The 19,651-nt window shown below is 47.0% G+C and overlaps 1 protein-coding gene across 2 annotated transcripts in view; it reads right to left on the bottom strand.

Annotated features, from left to right (window-relative positions):
* Window positions 1-3,010: 3,010 nt before the first annotated feature.
* Window positions 3,011-19,651, bottom strand: part of jag1b (jagged canonical Notch ligand 1b) — a 30,615-nt gene continuing 13,974 nt past the window's right edge. The window contains exons 6-26 of one of the 2 annotated variants that reach the window (XM_036546664.1): window positions 16,694-16,824; window positions 16,422-16,541; window positions 14,857-14,970; window positions 14,648-14,761; window positions 13,694-13,807; window positions 13,245-13,291; window positions 12,627-12,800; window positions 12,125-12,275; window positions 11,138-11,302; window positions 10,346-10,459; window positions 10,038-10,151; window positions 9,818-9,931; window positions 9,331-9,447; window positions 8,840-8,867; window positions 8,362-8,447; window positions 7,475-7,588; window positions 6,822-6,931; window positions 6,484-6,723; window positions 5,739-5,870; window positions 5,331-5,481; window positions 3,011-4,144 (exon numbers count right to left, since the gene is read on the bottom strand). In XM_036546664.1, coding sequence (XP_036402557.1) covers window positions 3,675-4,144; window positions 5,331-5,481; window positions 5,739-5,870; window positions 6,484-6,723; window positions 6,822-6,931; window positions 7,475-7,588; window positions 8,362-8,447; window positions 8,840-8,867; window positions 9,331-9,447; window positions 9,818-9,931; window positions 10,038-10,151; window positions 10,346-10,459; window positions 11,138-11,302; window positions 12,125-12,275; window positions 12,627-12,800; window positions 13,245-13,291; window positions 13,694-13,807; window positions 14,648-14,761; window positions 14,857-14,970; window positions 16,422-16,541; window positions 16,694-16,824 — 2,920 coding nt within the window. In that variant the 3' untranslated portion in view covers window positions 3,011-3,674. The remainder of the gene's footprint in view (window positions 4,145-5,330; window positions 5,482-5,738; window positions 5,871-6,483; window positions 6,724-6,821; window positions 6,932-7,474; window positions 7,589-8,361; window positions 8,448-8,839; window positions 8,868-9,330; window positions 9,448-9,817; window positions 9,932-10,037; window positions 10,152-10,345; window positions 10,460-11,137; window positions 11,303-12,124; window positions 12,276-12,626; window positions 12,801-13,244; window positions 13,292-13,693; window positions 13,808-14,647; window positions 14,762-14,856; window positions 14,971-16,421; window positions 16,542-16,693; window positions 16,825-19,651) is intronic. The other variant, XM_036546665.1, reaches the window with a different exon arrangement.

The raw sequence follows: 19,651 nt of genomic DNA, 5'->3' as shown, positions 1-19,651 counted from the left end.
GTTTGGAAAAATTTGACCAGAGAAATGTTGGGAGCTACATTTGGAGCTTTTAGTGTCTCTTTCCCTAAGGTTCTCTCCATTATTCCCCTCCCACCAAAAAACTTTCCTAAGCTACCTTTCTGTGATGTATTTGTTTGCCTTCTCCAGATAGATTGTACATAAACAAGGCTCATATTGTATTCCAATTGCATTGTTCCTCTTTCATCCACCAAAGTAGATCCAGACCGCCGCAAGTCGACCGTGATCTCCGATCAACAGCGCTTGAGGAAAACCGAGGTCTGTTTTGGACACAAATTTTGGGAATTTTGGCAATTTGGTTATTTATCAGAAAGCCTGTTTAACATGCTTTGCTCATTTCGCCTTCAGAATCGCTCCGTTTAGCTATGGCAGGAGGCCACCTGCGGAGTTTCTGACAGTGCAATGAAGCTGTCACTGTCAGTCCTGGGTTCCTTTTTAATCAGCTCAGTGTTTGTGGGAAAGTGAAGAATATGCCTTGAGTGCATATTTTGTGAACTTGAGCCATTAGATTTGACAGCTCAGGGACAAGTGTGTAATTCTGAAAGGTGAGAGGTTGAACGGTGATGGGACACAGCCTGCAGCACTGATTCACTCTTTCAAAACTCCGAGAGGAGGAAAAGACATGGGGGACGCGTACCATGAATATCCGTGTGATTTGATAGAGCCATTTTGCAATGTGCCCCAAAAATTATGTGGATGTGTGAAATTTCACATAGACTTCCACGCACTACAAACAAAATACAACAACAGAAGTACAGGTGAGGGCAACAAAATCACAGACACTAGTTTTGCTAACTTTAGACTTTGGAGGTGATCATAAGCAGTTGAGTGTCATCTGCAGTACACTGGAGCAACATGAATTTTTTCAAACGCGTGTTGTGGAGCTGTGTCTCTCTAGTCCCTGTGAGTTTAAAAAAAAAAAAAACATTGAGACTGAATCAGAGCTGACCCCTCTGCCCTAAAGCCCTACAGGAAAGCACTGGGCCCTTTTGCTAAGTGCTCCTTGTAATCCTAAAATGGGATGAACGTGCTTGTTAACTGAAGGCCTCTGTTATTACATTTACTCCTTATCAAAAAAAAAAAAGGGAGGAGCCGCTGGATTAGCCAAGCCGCTTGTTGGTGTTTTAACACCTAATGTGTCAAGATAGTTCCCATGGGACCCTGATAATCTGCTGCTGCTGCTTTAATCTTCTCAAAGAGCTTCTCTACAGCAGGTCAAATCTCTACAACGCTTTTGTGGGCAGCCCTGACCAGGTAGACTTTGGGCGCACCGTGATTAGAGAGACACTTGTTAAGTGTTGCTCACTACATTCCTCAGCATCACCGACAGCAGGCCGTTTCACACCAACTATGGGTATAAATAGAACAGGGCAGAAAATGATCTGAGGCTACTTGCTATCACTGTGCTTCTTCCTCCTCAAGGGATGAGGTTAGTGATAGCCTGCTTGCCTGTTTCTGATCATTTCTAGGATTCTTGAAGACTCACTTCCTGTTCCTGGCACATTACCAGGTTTCACAAAGCAGCCAGGGGCATGTTAGAGTGTTTTATCTTGACAGAAACTTGCCAAGCACAGCTAAACAAAGAGCGGGCGATGACCACACTTGGCATAGTGTGTAGACATGAATCATAAATGTAGTTTGTCCCTGATAGTTTTGATAATAAGTCTCCTGTAGATCTGTATTTGTAAACTAAAAAAAATGGCATACAAGTTGCTTGTAAGTGGTCTTGAATCTAACATAAATGCATAAACCTGCACACTGGAAATCTACTGTAATAAATCTGTAAAGAAACTTCTCTGTTGCACTGAACCAAAGGGTGCACAGGGCACCACAATGAAACAGAAGAACTGATGTTCTTGCTTACTTAGGATTTCTAAGAGTAAAATTAAGCTTGTTCTGGTTTCATTCCTGGCATGTGCATATTCAGAGTCCTCGCACTGTTTATCTGTGAAGACTGCTGGCTGTTCCCACGCGGGGTAGTCTGCGCACAGCTCCATGAAATGCTCTCACATGTTTGTGTGAACCTCTGCCGGACAAAGGGGTCTGGGCCGAACAAAGTCGCTACTGTTAGCCCATTCCTGTTGGCTTGTCAGCCATTCGCATGCTGCATAAAATCATAACCTTCCTCCGTGAACAAATCCACTTCAAACTAATTTTAATCTTCTTTTCATACAAAATATTTAATAAATACGACTTTCAAGAAAAAAAATTGTATTGCCAGGAACAACACCTCAAAAAAGTTTCATTCTCAAGTTCATAACACTAAGGTCAAAGTACACAAAATATTTCCATGATCTCAAATGTTAACAAGTGAAGTGAACATGCTTTTAAGAGCCTCTTAAAAGATGTGTGCAGCAGAAGCAGGGATATCTGTCAAGCAAGGCAGTGTAATTTGTTGCGGCTCTACAGTATTCCCATTTGGCCCTCCTACGGTTCAAGTATTCATGGTCTAGCTTATTACATTATGCCAATAAAAGCAGAAAGTAATTACAAATTGATTTATCTAAACGTGGTTCATTATACAGGTGCTGCCCGTATTAACAGAATTTTGTTTTTTCTTTCTTTTTTGTGTATCTTTTGTATCTATCTATGTATCTATTTTTTTTTTTTTTTTTTTTTTTTACAGGCAGTCAATAAGCTACACAATATTTTGTTCCCTTAAAGTATTTTCTGTGGCAAGCAATGAGTCTGCCACCGTTTCCTAAAACCCAAAGCAGCACGGTTACAGAAGAAAAAAGTCCTGGCAAAAAGTTGCTGTTGAAACGGTTTCAAACACCTGACATTGTACAAAAACTTTTTTTTTTCAGGCACAAAAATGCCCATCCTATTGTTTAAAAATAAACTATTCTCTCTAGAACACTTCAAATTTTGGCATTTATGAAACATGAAACAATATTTTCATCAAAAATAAAGAAGCTGTAAGCTTACAAAGCTATCAAAACCTTCAAATCTAGACAATACATAAATAAAAAGGAATGGTATTTTTAGGCTCTTGATTATTAAGTTAATAAATCAAATATACACAGTGATTAATTAATTTTTTTACATATCTACACAACGCTCTTAATTGACACTTTAAATTCTTCATATTGGCAGCAGCTGCTGACAGTAACCCAGCCTGCCCCCCCACAAAAAATATAATAAAAATAATAAATTAACTTTTTTGATGGTTGCTGTGGTATGGAGCTGCAAAGGCACTTTCAAATACAGAACTAGTCATACACCAACCATAGAGTCCTCATAAATACAGAAAATACTAAACTATATGGTCCATTTAAATATATATATTTTTATTAAAAAAGACTTAAGACTGTTTGCAATCACTTTGCAAAGCTTACGACTGAAGAGGAGAAAGGTGAAATCCACTTTTTAATACTCTTAAATATACCCACCATGTACGTTTGAAACTTGATTTATGAAAGGGCATTTGACACTAGTTTTGCATAGATGTGAAATGCAGCACTTGGTATTCCAGCCAACCACAGCAACGATCATTGCCAGTGTAAGCCAGCTTGTCAAAACTTAAATTAACACAGGGATTCTATGTAAATAATACCCTTAGAGTCATAATATGACACAACAGTTTAAGAACTAAAAACTCGGAGCCCTTCGCCTAAGAGCAAAGCGGGCTGGTTGCATGGCAACGCCAATGCCTGCTATACGATATACTCCATCCGGTTTAAGCTCTGTGCCGTTTCCAAGTCTCTGTTGTCCTGCTTATTTGTCCAGTTTGGGTGTTTGGCGGGCGTGGTGTGCGCCGTTTTGTCCTCCCTGTCCACCAGGGTGTAGGCTGGCTGCTTTGCGAAGCGGGCCTTTTGAAGGTGCTTCTCCTCCTTGTCCTCTTCCACCTCGGGGTTGTGTGTCCTAATTTTGGCGATGACCGAGTTTTTCCCGTCGTAGTCCCTGATGGGGGCGCTGTTGGCCGCATGCTTCTCGATGGGGTTCTTGATCTGGTTGAGCTGCTCGCGGACGTTGTTGGTGGTGTTGTCGTCTGTCGCAGACGCCGCTGCGTTGCCGTGGGCGCTCTGTTTCCGCCGCCGCCGCACGCACCACAGGAAGGCGGAGCCCACCGCCAGGATCCAGAGCACGATGAACACGGAGCTGAGCAGGGGGACCAGGTAGTCTGCTGGAGGGAGGCGGCGCACAGGAGAGCACATCAGAAATGACCACATTGAGCCACCCACCTCACTATCAAACTGAATAATTCAGTGCTCATGGAGACATATGGCCAATCTGTGAAGCTCACAAATGAACATTTAGCACAACCTTATTGGTGCAATATTTTGTAAAAGCAATTACCTGGACATGCCAGGTACTTATTGGATCACTGGCCCTTACAGATCTGGAAATGTTTGGTCTGTCCAAAGAAACACTTTCCCTAAGGTTCACTTTCTGATAGAATAACCCAAGGTGCCTTTGAAGGCCATTCACAGAGCAGAAGCAGTCCAAATCTCTCAAACTCTAAAGTAAGTTTCATAAATTTTGGTTTACAGCAATTATATTTCCCTTTCCAAGCTTTGGGTATTAATAAGTCCCAAAATGATAATAGCAGTTTGGGTTTGAAACCACTGGAAAATGTGTCGAATGCATTTTTTTCCTCAAACGTACTGATCGATGTTCATGAACAATAATTCAATTTGACATGTGTTTGCCTAAGCACATCATACGCCATGTCTGCACAAAGCCTTGCAAGGTCATTTCATGAAGACAATAAAATCCTCAATGATAGAGGTGTAATGTAAGGTCTGCAAAATGTCGAGTTATGTGATGCCTAGCACCAACTCAGCACACACTCAAACATGTAAACACAAATTCATCAATCAAGTAAACTAAAAGCACAGCTACAATGGGAGCCTACATTCTTTGTTCAAAAACGCTCCAGTGCAGACGCACACACCATATCTACTGTAGAACTGTGTTTCTGACTGAACTCCACGAACAGTGGGGCCGCACTGATGACACCAGAGCAGTGGGCTGGCCTTTGCCATGGAGAGGTGGGCTTGGACCCAGGCTTCCCCTCACACCCAGCCTGTAATTTTCCACGGGGTTTGTTTGGGGGTGGGGGACATGGTCCCCGTCTGCAGATGACGCCCCCGTGCCGAAACCAATGCCGATCCCGGGGCTTTAAACTCTGGAAGACCCTCTCAGACATGTGCCAGCACGGGCCTTTCTGCCAGCTTCCTTTCCCCCTTTTTGCATCTCATGCTCTGCACTTGTGTGCTTATGAGCCAAAGCCTCAAGAAGAAGCAAAACAACACTCGGAATGCCATAGAGGACCCATTTCCAAAAAAAAAAAACACCCCAATTCTCACCGGTTTTGCTCTTGGGTTGTCTTCGCTGCACCCGCACTTCTGCGATGGCTGTGATGATTGTGCTGTTCCCGTTGCGCTTACTGACCAGGTCAATGATATTATCTGTGATTCCTTTCACAGGGCTTCGGTCTAGTGTCTGGTCCTCTGTGGACTAAAATAAAGAAAAAGATTCACATCTGTGAACATGAGACAACTCTGTGAGGTGTGAGGGAGCACTGGACTTACAGGTACTATAAGCTAGGCTATTAACCACATATTGTACCAGAAAAACCAACAAAATTCCCACAATTCACAATACTTCAGGTTGTAACCCAAATGTAAGCAGAGTTGATACTTTTTTAATAGAGCAAATGGAACATGTACTTTGACCTTTTTATAGCAAAATAATCACATGAAATGTGTACGTACGATGGCCACGTGGATCTCATTGCTGGCAGTAGGTGAGGGTTCGCATGTCATGGAAACCAAGAATTCGGAGGAGAGGTTCTTCACCACATACAAGTGCCGCAGCTCACTGCAAATGTGCTCGACGGTCAGGCCCTGGAACCGCACGCCGCCGAGGGAGAAATTCATTAGAAAAGGGGCTTCCCATCCAACCATTTCATGCATGGCACAGTCAGTTTCTGGGAAGGTTAGAGCCTGCTATTGATTATGATATGCTCCATTAAGAGTGGGACCACAAGTCTGTGCGCCTGTCACTGTCTACTGTCCTTGAGAATCCTAGAGACTCCATGCCATTTATGGGACCAATAACAATTTTGGTCTCCAGCAGTCTCCGTTAAGTTCAGGTTCATATTATGCTCGTATTACGCTTACAGTGTTTCAGATTTTTTGGATGCAGTCATGGATATTTTGCTCAGGAATGCTTTTGTTTGGAGGAACACCCAACATTCAATGAGAATACAGCCCCAGACGGGCAGTCTAAAGCTGATTTTTTTTCTCCCTCTAAGAAAACACAAAGTTTGGCTTTGAGGCTTTTGAGAGCAAGCTGGACCCAAAGCTCTTCTCAAGAGGCAGATCTTAGGAACGGCTGGCCTGAGGCTTGCAGCGAATTCCATCTCTCGTAGCCCATTGCCCCCAGAGCTCTCCATGAGTTCACGAGAGGAGACTAACAGCTTGAAAGCTCCACTGCTTTTGCAGTGAGGTAACTCACTTGTGGCATGGACTCCTTGTTAAAGGTAAAGGTGATATTAGCGCAGCTGTGCTCCAGGAAATTGGATCCTGGGTGGCATTTGGTTCTGAGTGGAGGTGGATTGGAGGGCCAGCACTCCCCCAGACCCAGACAGGGCTTCACGAAGCAGTGGTCGTCCTTAATGGGCATGCAGGTTTGGCCCACGGGACACTCTGCGCGGCCTTTGCTGTTGACCCGGCATGACTTAGGCCCACACCACATCTGTCAAAAATCAGACCAACGTATGCAATCAGGAAATCTGACAAAAAATCCCATGGAAGTAAAGTCTGTAGGGTCTTCGCCGGAAGAGCATGCCATACCTTTGTGCAGGTGACCATCGCATTCTGGCACTGGCAGGTGTTGCAGTCCTCCTCCCACTTGGCCCCATCGGTGGTGACACGACCATTGGAAATGCAGGGCCGTCTTGTCACTGCAATCCACAGGAAAGATGTTTCTCAGGACCAACTCAACACCATAAACTGCACAACGAGCTGGATTTCATGACCTCATAATGTTCCACTGTAGTGTTTAACATTTACACGGTTACATGAAGACATCTGTATGTCTAGTATGTCTCATGTCTGCCCAAAGCATTACCATGATGATGCAAAACACATTTCTACAAGAATGACAATGAAGCTTTTGAGAATGAAGACCACACAAATGTTATAATCCTTTGTGCTGCCAGATCAACTGACCCTGAGTTCAGATGAAGGGTCATTAGATCCCAAACCAATGGGTTATTTGTGGGTATTTACTGAAATCTCCATCCTGCACGTAATGAGGGGGCATCAAGGATTCACACGCCAGGCCTTCGCTTTTAAATCGTGATCTCTGCCTCTTTCAGTACCTCTAGGTTAAGAAGCTACAGCCACCAAGTGAGATCTCTGCGGCAGGTCTTGCGAATGGGGGCAGGGCATCACAGACTAACTCCTTGGGAGGCACTGATTGGAATTCCCAGACAGGATCTCACCTTCCTGACATCTGGGGCCTGCCCTGCCAGGGGGGCACAGGCAGCGGTACCCGTTGATCTCATCCACGCAGGTGGAGCCAAAAGCACAAGGTGAGGACTGGCACTCGTTGATATCTAGGTATAAGAGTACAAAGCAAAATTGGTTATTAGTGACACGCTTGGATATTTCTACTTTACAGAGACAAGATAAAGTTAATTTTCCCCCCTTTCTCTCTGAAAATGAGTGACGGCTAGCACCAAACAAGTGTGACTTGTCCCGTTTCCCATAGAAAGAAGATCCAGATGGAAAACGCCCGGCCGTTTCACATTACAGCTGAACAAGGGCAAACACTGTCCAGAAACCCATCTCCATACACATAACCAAAAAACAAAACTACACCCAAGAACACGAGAATGCATAAATCCCTTTCTCATTGTGTCACTACCATCTAGGACAGGGACAGTAACTTCACTCATTGGGTTAACAGTTTTATAGCCTTTAGTTATCAGCTCCAGCTTGGCCATAAAAAAAAAAAAATTGATCAGTATCAATAGTGTAATGGTACTTCTTTAAGTGGCTAAGCCTGGGATACACTTTAAACAAGCAGAGAGGAAACCCTGCAGCCATATGAAAGGTTTTAAGAGAAAAATCCCTTTAATCAGCACTGGCGACAATAAGCGATTAGCTCTTGGAATTACACTTCCCTCCAGGGATCTGAACATTAAGAATGCAAGCTGACATCCCTCTCTTTGGCTGAAAGTCCAAAGCTTTCCTAATTGGACGGCTAGACCATCCATTTATGTCGCCGTGGCCCTCCAAGGCTCAGCTTTGGAGGTGGCTTTTGACACAGCAGACATTAATTGGCTTTAAAGGGGGATCAGCAATGGATTGGACGAGTAGAACTCACTTATCCGACAGTCTGGACCGGCGAAGCCCGGGGCACATTCACACCGGTACCAGTTATCTCCATCCACACATGTCCCACTGTTGTAGCTACAAAGAGGAGAAGGCGCACAGCATTAGCCCCGAGAGGTCAGTCACGGGTCACCGCAGTCCACTTCCCATTCCACATGGTGGACTTGTATAGTCTGGCAAATCCCGATCCAAAATTACTCAGCCCTGTTAAAGCCACAACAATGGCTAGTGTTCACCTTTTACAACATGGCTTGCCATTTATAAATGAAGGACGTACATTTTTACCATTTTCATTTGCAGTAAATGGACAATGTTTCTAAACTCTTTCAGTTTGTGATTGCCCGACAGGGCAATCATGTTACAAAAAGAGTGGTGGTGTTTCCTGCCACTATTTAGCATCTGCGAAAGCTACTTCACTTCTGTAGTTTCATTTCAGCAACAGTTTCGGTAAATGGTTTTGAGTGACTTACCAGGGGTGTGGATTGCAGTCATTGGTATCTGCAAGAGAGGTTTTTTTTTTAGTTAAACGCATATTAAGGCAATCATATATCAAAACAATAACAGGTCTGGGCTTGCCTGTGTAGGCTGCAATGCTGGCAGCTCCACTGCACCTGGGCCCCAGCTACTGACTGCCCCACCTTATTAACCATGCACGGCAAGTCTCGCTGCCACCCCTAATCTACACTACTTCCAGGCTCACCCTAAATAAAGGTATTTATGTACGTAGGAGGAGCTGTATCAAAAGGCAACAACAGGAAGACAGGAGTAGAGGTAGGCCAGAAATTTACAGGGGAGTCAAGAGGGAGAATCCAGTCATCTCCTTCTTTGAAATGTGCCCGAGGCCTGCAGCCAACAGCTCATAGATGTGTGACACAGGTGACGGGGGTCCTTTGGTGTGGCTCCTCCCTCTCCTCATTTTAATTGCCCCCCCCCCAGACCACACTGAAGAGCGGACACTCACTCTGAGTGCAGGTGTTGCCCTCCCAGCCCTCCTTGCAGACGCAGGTGAAGGAGTCACCGCTGACGACACAGGTGCCCCCATTCTCGCAGGGGTTGGGCAGGCAGCTGCTATTCTTGGCTGAAAGGAACAACAACCCGTTTCTGCTGTCGTTCTGCTACCAAACACAAATCCAGACCTTACAGAGATAATCCCCCCCCCACATTACACACGGACGGAACTGCCCCCGTAATGGTTTTTATGCGCTTGCTTTTAGGATATACAAATCGTGAATTAAGTGTTCTCGCAACTTGGTGAGGATAATCCTTTAATTCAGACTTTTTAAACAGATTACTGTCAACACCAGCCGAAAATTACAAGGGAGGGAGTGGGGAGGGGCTGAAGGGATAAAAGAGTGCTACAGCTATGGAAATGGTACTCTTTGTAACTGTGGGTGTACCAGCTGGCACCGGTCAAGCCGCACGCCAGCCAGCGCACTCGTTGAACTTACCTATGTTACAGGTTGCTCCCTCCCATCCGGATGCACACATGCATTTAAAGGTGTCTCCTTCGTCGTAGCAAGTCCCGCCATTGTTGCAGGTGGCTTCGTCACACTGACTCTCACCTGGAATGAATGTGTTTGTCAGCCTCACGCAAATGCACACACGCAGACACACACACACACACACATACACATGCACAAACAAGACACAAGAAGAGCGAGGGCTTACGGGAGTGGCAGGTCTTCCCCTTCCATTCGTCCTTGCACTCGCAGTAGAAGTCGTTCACCACGTCTTGGCACGTGCCTCCGTTGTGGCACGGCCTTGTGCTGCAGTCGTCAATGTCTGAGGGGCGAAATCCCGAGACAGAGTCCTCAGAATGGGTTACCCTTTCATACCAAAAGCACCCCCACACCTTCTGTGCGGGAGGTTTCCACCCAGCAGCTTTAACGCACACGATAAGTCACACTCCCCAGCGGCTATCAGACAGTGATGGCTTTATAGACCACTGTGGGGTGGGAGAGGGGGGCAGAACTCACTGGTCTCGCAGTGCACTCCCTCCCAGCCGTCAGCGCAGATGCACTGGTACACGCTGACTTTGTCGATGCACGTCCCGCCGTTCCGACACGGGTTGCTCTCGCAGTCGTTGATATCTGCCGAAAACGGAGACAGGGAGACGGTGAGACACTGGGAAACTGCAGGAGGCAGACAACGTTGAGACAGTAGATAAAGTTGTGAATGTGGATCCAACTTTAACTTTGACAGGCTGGATTTCCATAGCACAGGCTAATTGCTTTGAACAAAATCAAAAAGGGCTATTCAGTAACAAGTGCACAATATCGCCCTTTTTGCATTGAAAGGCTGTAGTGAGGAGGGGAGATGGCCAGTGAAGTTCAACTTCCCCAAAGGGCAGGCCTTTTTTCCCTGTAGCCACTTGTAACCCCAGAGGCATGGGGGCGGGGCAGTAGCAGCTCATTAAACATCTTCCACTCCGACAGCCAGGAACCTTCCCCGTCTCGCCTTTCAGCCGGCTCTGTCACCAGCGCGAGACAGCCAACCTGCTCTCTGGCCTCCAGTTGCTCTGCGGGTCCTTCACCAGCCGAGAACACACACGTCTAAAGGTCCCACTGAAGCGCCACTCAGGGTCACCTCACTAACATTCAGACACATCAAGGCCACGGGTCTGAAGTTTTAAAAGGGCCCGCGGCGTGCTCGAAGGCCTCTGTACCCAAGGGCAGAGGCAGTCGTCATCGGTAAAGACTCAGCTGCCTCCCCCGCCCCCACACACAGCCTGTACACCTGGGACACCCGGATGATTGAAAGGGCCTTACTCTCGTGGCAGTACGTCCCGGTGAAGCCCTCCTGACATTCGCAGGTGAACTGGCCCCCCGCCTGGCTCTTGCATCGCCCGTGGGGCCCGCAGACATTGGAGGAGATGTATCGCACCCCCTCTGGGGTGCTGTTGGAGGCCACGGCCACAGTGCAGCTGTCTATCACTGGGACAGAAACACAAGCATGTCATGAATATGGACACATACTCAATACCCATACCCCGACTAACAAACATGTCACACAAGCAGGCGCTATCCCAGGAATTAATTTCTTTAAAGCTCTGAAATTGGGTACGCTCTGACAGAAGGCAGTCACCAACCCTCCTTAAAGGACAAGAGAGGAGAGAATGCAAAGAAAAAAATGTTAAAAACCCACACAAATCAGTTCACTTCAGTTTTGGTTCAACCCCGCTCTCCCTCCTCTGGTTCGACATGGGGAATTGGGGGGGGGTGGGGGGGGGGCAGAGGGAGGCATATGGATGCAGCTCTCTTATAAACATTAACCAACAGCCCCTGCCAAGCAGAGACCAGCACAGCCGTTATCTGGCTCTGTGGTTGGTCTGACCTCGTCTCTCTCTCTCTCTGAGCACAGAAAAAAGGGAAGCCCACCAGCTCATTGCCAGGAAGAACACACACAGAGCTGTTAACAGTTCACCAGATTTTCGGGGGAGCGCAAGAGAGGGGGAAAGGGGGGAACTAAAAAGAAAAGAAAAGAAGGGAAATATTTTAGGTAGGCGAGGTATTTGTCAAGGGATGGGGGAGGAGGGGGTCGTGTCAAAGACGGTTTGGCAGCAGAGCTTGAAGACATGAAACAATATCCAAAGTTTGCCATCGGTAATGAGCCCCTGGGGGCCAGTAGAAATTGGTTAGCAGTGAGATGCTTCATCACTCAGTTTTTGCTCAATGGCACGCCATATACTGTCAGCATAGCCTTCTGCTGCAAGCAGAACTTGCAAAGCAGAAACAAGCCGGTACAAGAGGTCTCACCCTGACAACTTGTCGTGCGACAGTGATCTTTGAGATGGGAGCAGTTCTTTCCCTCGTAGTCTTCGGGGCATTTGCAGAAGTAGTCGGTTGCAAGGTTGAAGCACTGCGCTCCGTTCTGGCACGGGTTTGGTTCGCAGTAATCAATGTCCAGCTGCAGAGGAAGAAGGGAGCTTTAGATGTAATGAAACTAGTGTGACATTTCGTATCGTCTGAACAATCCATGGCATCCTCGTCACAGAGGCTGCCAGGAAACAGTCCACAAACACTCAAGAGGGAAAACAACTATGTCTCCTCGCATTGGAGTTAAACCGAGATGAATATTTCATAAGCGGCCTTCAAGCTGAACAAAACCCTGGTTTTACACGGCGGAAAACGGGCATTTGGTGTGCCGTTTAAGGAAAGGGGTGGGGGTAAAAGAAAAGCAGTGGCAACAATGAGGAGGAAATATAAAACACTGGGCAAGTAAGAATGAGAGGAGGCTGAGTGTGTCAGCGCTGCCCACCTGACACAGGTTACCCGAGAAACCAGCCAGACACAGGCACTGGAATCCGTTGACGTCATCCTGACAGCGACCCCCGTTCAAGCAAGGGCTGCTGGCACACTCGTTAATGTCCGTCTCGCAGTGCTCCCCAGTGTAGCCACGTGGACAGAAACAGCGATAACCATTAACCAAGTCCTAGAGGAGAGGACAAAAATGAAGGAGAAGTAGGAAAGGAAGTGAGGGGTGGGGTGGAGCGGGGGGGAAGGTTGTTTGAGAGGGAAGGTGGGGTGGGAGAAGGAAGGAGAGGAGAAAAAAAAAAGCATTACAAAGATCATCATCACTGTTCCAAAATAATCAAGCAAGATTTTCCTGGCAGTGTCACAAGACAAGAATGTTTATGGTAATTCAATCTATTGTAGTCAAAGAACCCTCCACCCTCACACGTTTGCGATCTCTCTCCCTTCCCCCTGCGTTAGGAATGTCAGAACTACTTCATGATGTCTGTTCTGCAAGTGCCTAAATGCACAAGAGAAGTGTTACAAGTGTTAATGGCTGCTACGTAAAAAAGGGTTACTGTTGGACACTATTGGAAAAGTAATAAAAACAAACAAAAGAAGTGACGATGCCAGACAGTCTTACCCTGCAGGTTCCACCGTTCTGGCATTGGCCATTGCAGTCATTGATATCTGTTAAGCAGGAGAACATATTACATAAATCATTTGCAAAGAGACCCCCCTCCAAAAAAAAAGAGCAAAAAATCTTGTTCACAGGTAGTGTAATGGTGTTCCCTGTGTGGCATGATGAAAGTTTTGTCAGATATCCAGCATGCTTTCACTTAGATAAGCTTGTGAGCACAGGTAGAAAAACTAAACGATGGTCACATTTTTGACTTGGGTGGTATCACTGGTACTTACCTGTTGCAGGCTAATAATTGTTCATTAAAAATCATACAATTGCATTTCATACAGATTTATCCACTTTCAGAAAATGTGATTGCTAGTCCAAGTGCTGTGACTGGATATTGATCTGAGTTGGGAGAGTGCAGAAAACAGCAGTTAGAGCAGAGCCATAGGGATGTCTCAACTCACTGATGTCACAGTTCTGTCCCATCCAGCCTGGTATGCACTCGCAGAAGTATCCACCAATCAGGTTGCGGCAGGAGTTGGCATTCACGCAAGGTTTGCCCTCACATTCATTGGCATCTTAAAAACAAACACAATGTGTCATGGAAAAAAGCAAAATACCAGCACAATACAGAGAGGGAAGTCTGTTGCTAGTGCTAAAAGGCGCTTGGGTTAGCCCAAGGTGAGGGTCTGGTGCACTGCCTCATATTCAAACTGATCCAAACTGGTTGCCATGGAGAGTAACCCTTTACACTCAAATATACAAAAAATCCACAACAAACAAAAACACGGGCCAGAATTAGAGAGAGAAAGAGAAAGAGAGAAAGAGAGAGAAAGTGAGAGTGAAAGAGGTGGGGATGTGGGAGTAGGGGTTGCTGGATTAGAAGAGTAAATGGGATCAGTCAGGCATCTCTAACAGGCTCTGCAGCTCAGGCTGGCCCTCCCTCCCAAACGCACTCGCTCAGATTAAAGAGGCAATGGGGGAAGAATTCCGACAGCTCATTCCTCATGAGATCATCCTGGCTTTGGGAGCTCAGCTGTACGGCTGCAGACCTGGTGCTGAAAGCCGCTGAGCGACGAGGTGGTTCCTGCCTTTCCCACAGGACCCCCCACCCCCTCTCCCTTTCCCTGACTGAGCACATGAGAGCCCCGTACCCCCACCCCACAACACCCTGGCTCTCGCACTAGCACATCCAAACTGAACTGAGCACCCTACACTGTGTTCCAGCTCCCACAGGAGACTGGGTTTAACCCTTGAAAACCACCAGGTGCTTCTGTAGAGAGGTCTACTTTCAAATCAAGCATGGAGAAGAGGTGAAGAACAGCTATTTTTGGGAAGGGTGAGTGAGTATCATTATTGCTCCTGGGGCTGCTGGTCGCAGCCAAAATGGAAGGTGAGGCATGGAATCGAACGCTCACCGATCAGGCACGTTTTGCCAGTCCACTGTGGAGGGCAGCTGCACTTGAACCCATTGACCAGGTCCTGGCAGGTGCCTCCATGGCTGCAGGGGTTTGGAGCGCAGTCGTCCACATCTGAGAGGGAGAATGGAGAGCAGGGTATTACCGCTGTAGGGACCTCATCAGGGGGGCACTGTTACCCAAAATACCGAAGGCCACGCAGTGCTTACTGATGGTGCAGGAGGGGCCACTCCAACCCGGCGAGCATTGGCACTCGAACCCATAGCCGGTCTCCACGCAGCTCCCTCCGTTGAAGCAGGGGTCAGACAGGCAGGCATGCTCCGCTGGTTTGGGGGGGGGGCAGGACGGACATGGGTTTAAACATACAATTCTCACACAGCGAGGGGTGTACTTTGCCTCCACAACACTGCCTGAGCGGGAAACCCCCCCCCCCCCCCCCATCCTCCCCCAGACCACCCCAAACGTCCCTGAGTGCATCCAGGAGGTAACCCGCGCAAATCTCATCTCATTATCATTAGCCCTGCACCAGGTCACACAGCCAGGAAATCATCTTTCATGCTAAGTTGACCCGACCAATGCACCGTGACTTCCATTTGACTGCCTGGGATTCCACTCTCAAAGAAGCTATGGTGGGGGTTGGGGGCGGCAGGGAGCATACTCATCATTCTCTCATTCTCTTCCAGATCAATTAATGATTAACACTCCTGACAAGGTAGCTGGAGATGGCCCACTGATTGGTGTCGGTGGCTGGGACACTGAGATTGGGTGTCCCAGGACGAGTTGGGGGGGGGGGGGGGGGGGAGGTTTCGGCAGGGATAGATCCCCTCATGTCTAACATGACTGCCAATTGGATGTAATCCCCCCGGACCTCAGGCCTCTGACTGCAGAGGGCAACTTTCTCCGACACCCTGACAATAAAGCTGTCAGCACCAAGGCATCATCCCTTTAATAAGAGGCATTTTTTCAATTTGGGATGTCCCCGCAGTGAAACACACACAGATTTTTTCCGCCCATCTATCAAGCTGCCCCACTTTGAAATTGAGTTTGACTGCAGAAGCAAACTCAGGCACATAAAACCAGCGGATTAACTGAGCAAGCGAGCCAGGATCCACCTTGGGGCATTGCTGACAGATTAGATCTGGTTACTAACACCCCCCTGATCATTTTTCCTCTTAATGATTCCAAATGAGGTCATCTCTCCCATTACACAGCTCCATCTGATGGTTCAATGATATCACCTGTGAAGCGGGGAGCTGGCCACACAGATTTCTCACAGACCGTGGCATATGCACACGGCTCAGCACTAACCTACAGCCTATGTTTCAGAGATCAAACGAAGCAGAGCTCAAGGCCGCAATGCTTTTTCTTTCACAAATGTTATTACTTCAAAATTATAAGAAAACACAAAACCATGGGTTTACAACTTTTTTTATTTGAATGTACATAAAATTGTCTATAGTGATATTATTTGGTTGATTACATTATATTTTAATTGTGTAATTCAGGCATGCTTGAGTCTAGCTAAATATGGGTTTCAGATATCCAGATGATGAAGTCATATAAACTCCACTACACTGGAAATTCAAAGAGGCATGCACATCAGAGGGGTATACAATCATAGCTGTGCTAGCACATATTAAGAACAAGCACTTCCCTTTTGGACTGGGGTGAATGATTACTGCAGCTGTCCAACATGCATATATGATGCAAAAGCAGGACATTGACAACCCTGCCTGCTTTGGCTACAGAGTACCTTACAGGTGAAGGTACGTACCCCTCTCACAGTTGACCCCAGAGTAACCTTCCTCACAGGAGCACTGGTACTTGTCAGGGCCCGTGTTGCTGCAGGTCCCGCCGTTTCGGCAGGGCTGGTGAGTGCCGCAGTAATTCAGATCTGTGGAGGAAATCAGACAAGGGGATGGGGTGGTGGGAGGAATCATACAGGTGAACAAAACGGACAGGTAAGAGATCGCAGCATGTGGGCGTGGGTACGTGTGTGTGTGTGGGGTGGGGGAGGTATGGAGTCAGGGGTGGCAGTGGCTATACCTTTGTCACAGAGTTGACCACCCCAGTTGGTGTCACACAGACACTGCCAGGGTTCTACACAGGTGCCGTGCACACAGCCTGGATGAGGGATGCACTTGTCGCAGAACTGCCCCTGCCAGCCATACAGACATCTGCAAGAACATGGACACAAGGGGCACTTCAGACACCAGACATTTGGATAAGCCCACACATCTTTGATGTGTTTTATTTCCACTTTTAATGCAGTCACTGTGCTGTACATTATAAACAGAGAACTCTACAAGAATCACCCGATTTCCCAGGAGATTAAGGTAGTAGAAAAGATTTGGAGTACGTGCATACGATATCTTTGTGCCCTAACACTGTTGGCTTATGTGGCAGTGTAACAATTGGTTTTCATAAATATTGAAATAACTTGGCAGGGTTCTGCAGCCAACTTTCTCACAAAGGAGTCCTGTTCTTTTGAGAACCTGCACGGTGCCATTGAGCACAAAGGCAGCCTAGTCCCTGCCAACCAGAGGAGAACACAAGTAGGGCAGTGTACAATGCATGGGGGCTATCTGCAAAGCCATGACACAAGGAGTCCAAGCATCCACTACATACAGCCAAGTAACTGAGGAGATGAAGAAAAAACAGGCCTATGGGGCAAAAGTTCAAAAACAAATATACTGACGTACCCAAATCACAATGTTGCAAAAAAAAATTACATGTATATCCCAAATTAGTCTTGCACTGTAAGCATTTCCAATTCAAGCTTAATGTTGCAACGCAGGAACAAAAGGAAAAAAAAGAAAGTCTTGTAAAATATTTAATGCCATCCCACGAAAACAAAAACAAGAAATTAGAATTCCACCATTGTCTTTTCCACGACTAACATTAGAAACGGTCTGGCCGCATGCTAACACAACAGTGCGACTGGTGGCTGGGCTGTTAGGCTCCATTAAGAGTCCCTGAGGAGCTGTCCGAGCGGCTCTGAATGCATGCGAATTAGAGACAGCCTGGCGCTGAGCGCAAACACGGCGTTTGCACTCAGCAGGCAAGGCGCAGACAGCTGGGAGCCACGTCCCGTCCCGTCCTCTCTCTCTCTCTCTCTCTCTCTCTCTCTCTCTCTCTCTCTTTCCCTCTCTGCACCGTTGCACCGTGTGTTCACAGCCCTACGATGTGCGCTAGGTCCTTCGTGCAGCTTCACACAGGACATGGCGCAGAGAAGCCTTCCTCCAGTAGAGCTTCCAAATTGGATTAAAGCGCTCCATCAAACTTCACATGCGTAGCTTGGCTCCTCTAAATAGTCTATAATGAGACAGAGAGCCTGCATGGTGCTGTGAAAAGAAAACAGACAACAGTTTGGAGGGCAAAAAATAGCCCTGGGCACTGGCTTAACAGTGTAAATAAATGCAATGGTAAAGTAAACTTCAGTCTGTGATTAGAGAGGCAATTCTTGAAGAGAGCAAATCCTCGGCATGAAAAAAGGACAGGAACCTTGAGTGGAATAATTTCCGGTCAGCGGTTAATATGAACCTTCTGCTGGCTCTGCAGGGCAATAAACCTTCCACCGGAGCCAGAGGAAAATGGCCTAATGTCTCTTGAAACAATCCACCTCTCTGTTCTGCTCATGGCTCTCAGCTTTGAAGATTTGGCTTTGATACTATGCAACGCTAGAATCGGATTTGTGAGAGACTGCTGTGAGGGGCATCTCAGCAGCATCATGGTGTCCTGGTCATTTTAAGTCTAAAAGGGTCGTCCATCAGTCATGAGACCTGGACAGGGTAACGTTTTCTGTGCTTCAACCTTCCGCTGTTTGCAACAGTATTAAAAAAAAGGCAGACACTCTGGGTCTGGAGGCTGGCCCTGTGGCTCCAGGATGGGAAAATACATGCAAAACTCTCTGCAGCTGGACAGGACGCAGGGGTGTGCTGCATTTTCCGACTGCGCAGACACAGCAAACCAGCAGGCTGGTGGCACTGGCTTCATGCGGTGGCTGCACAGCGGGCTGCTGTGTAGTCAGGCGGCTCCACTGTGGGAAAGCTGCACCTTAAGTAATTAAAAGCACTGCAGCTTGTCTGGATGGTGCGCAGGAGGAGCACACAGAAAAACAGACCCAGACTGTTATTCCCACTCGGGACACGGCCATCCACTCTGGGGCATGAATTTCTCTGTGGCTGGGGTGCGCAGACGAGAAAATCACTCCCATATTAAGCATGCTAGACCTCTACCCACTATTTTATCAATGAAAACTTTGTACAGTAAAAAATAACAGACAGAAGTTCAATGTATCTGATATGGGAGTTTTTTTTTCTTTTTTGATTTGATTATGCAATCTTTTGGGGTTATTTTACCAGTGCCACAACATTTAAGAGAACATGATGATACCAAGGTGTCCTCGGGCTAGGGTGTAACAGTTACAGTGGCAAGACTCCTCCGATGCAATTATCTCAGCCTGCCTCTAAATCAGAGCCTTTAATGAGCAGTTTTAAGAAGCCATTAATCAGACAAGGACTGCCCCTTAAACCGATGAAAGTCCCATAAAAGAGTTAAACATGGCTGTGTGATAAAGCACACATTCTGGCAGCAAGTCCTTACTTAAAAAAATAAGAATGTGAAAACTGGAAAAACCAGAGAAATCATAAAAAAGCACAAACGTACATATTTCGAAACTCCCCGACTGTTTTCGCTTCCCCTCTCTAAAGTGTTCGATTGTCTCCAGCAGGCCGGCGGGGGAGGGGGGGGGGGGGGCGGGGGGTGGGGGTGTGTTCACCCCGCTTTGATTCCAAGCTCCAACATGCTAATTGTGAAATTGCTCAGGGTAGATCTCAGAGCTCTGCTTTTCATTGTTTCTTGGCCAGGAAGGGGAGCGACATCAAAGCGTGGCAGGAAAACTCTGAATTCATCAGTGTCTTCTGACGAGATTCCATGCCTGCTATTAAGCACTCAGCACTCCAGGGTCTGGCGCACAGCAGCAAAGGAGCCGAGTGCCCCAGC

Source organism: Megalops cyprinoides, chromosome 15 (assembly GCF_013368585.1).
Source record: "Megalops cyprinoides isolate fMegCyp1 chromosome 15, fMegCyp1.pri, whole genome shotgun sequence".
NCBI lineage: Eukaryota > Metazoa > Chordata > Actinopteri > Elopiformes > Megalopidae > Megalops > Megalops cyprinoides.
Note: the sequence above shows the minus strand (reverse complement) of the source record. Positions and strands in the feature narration are given on the sequence as shown.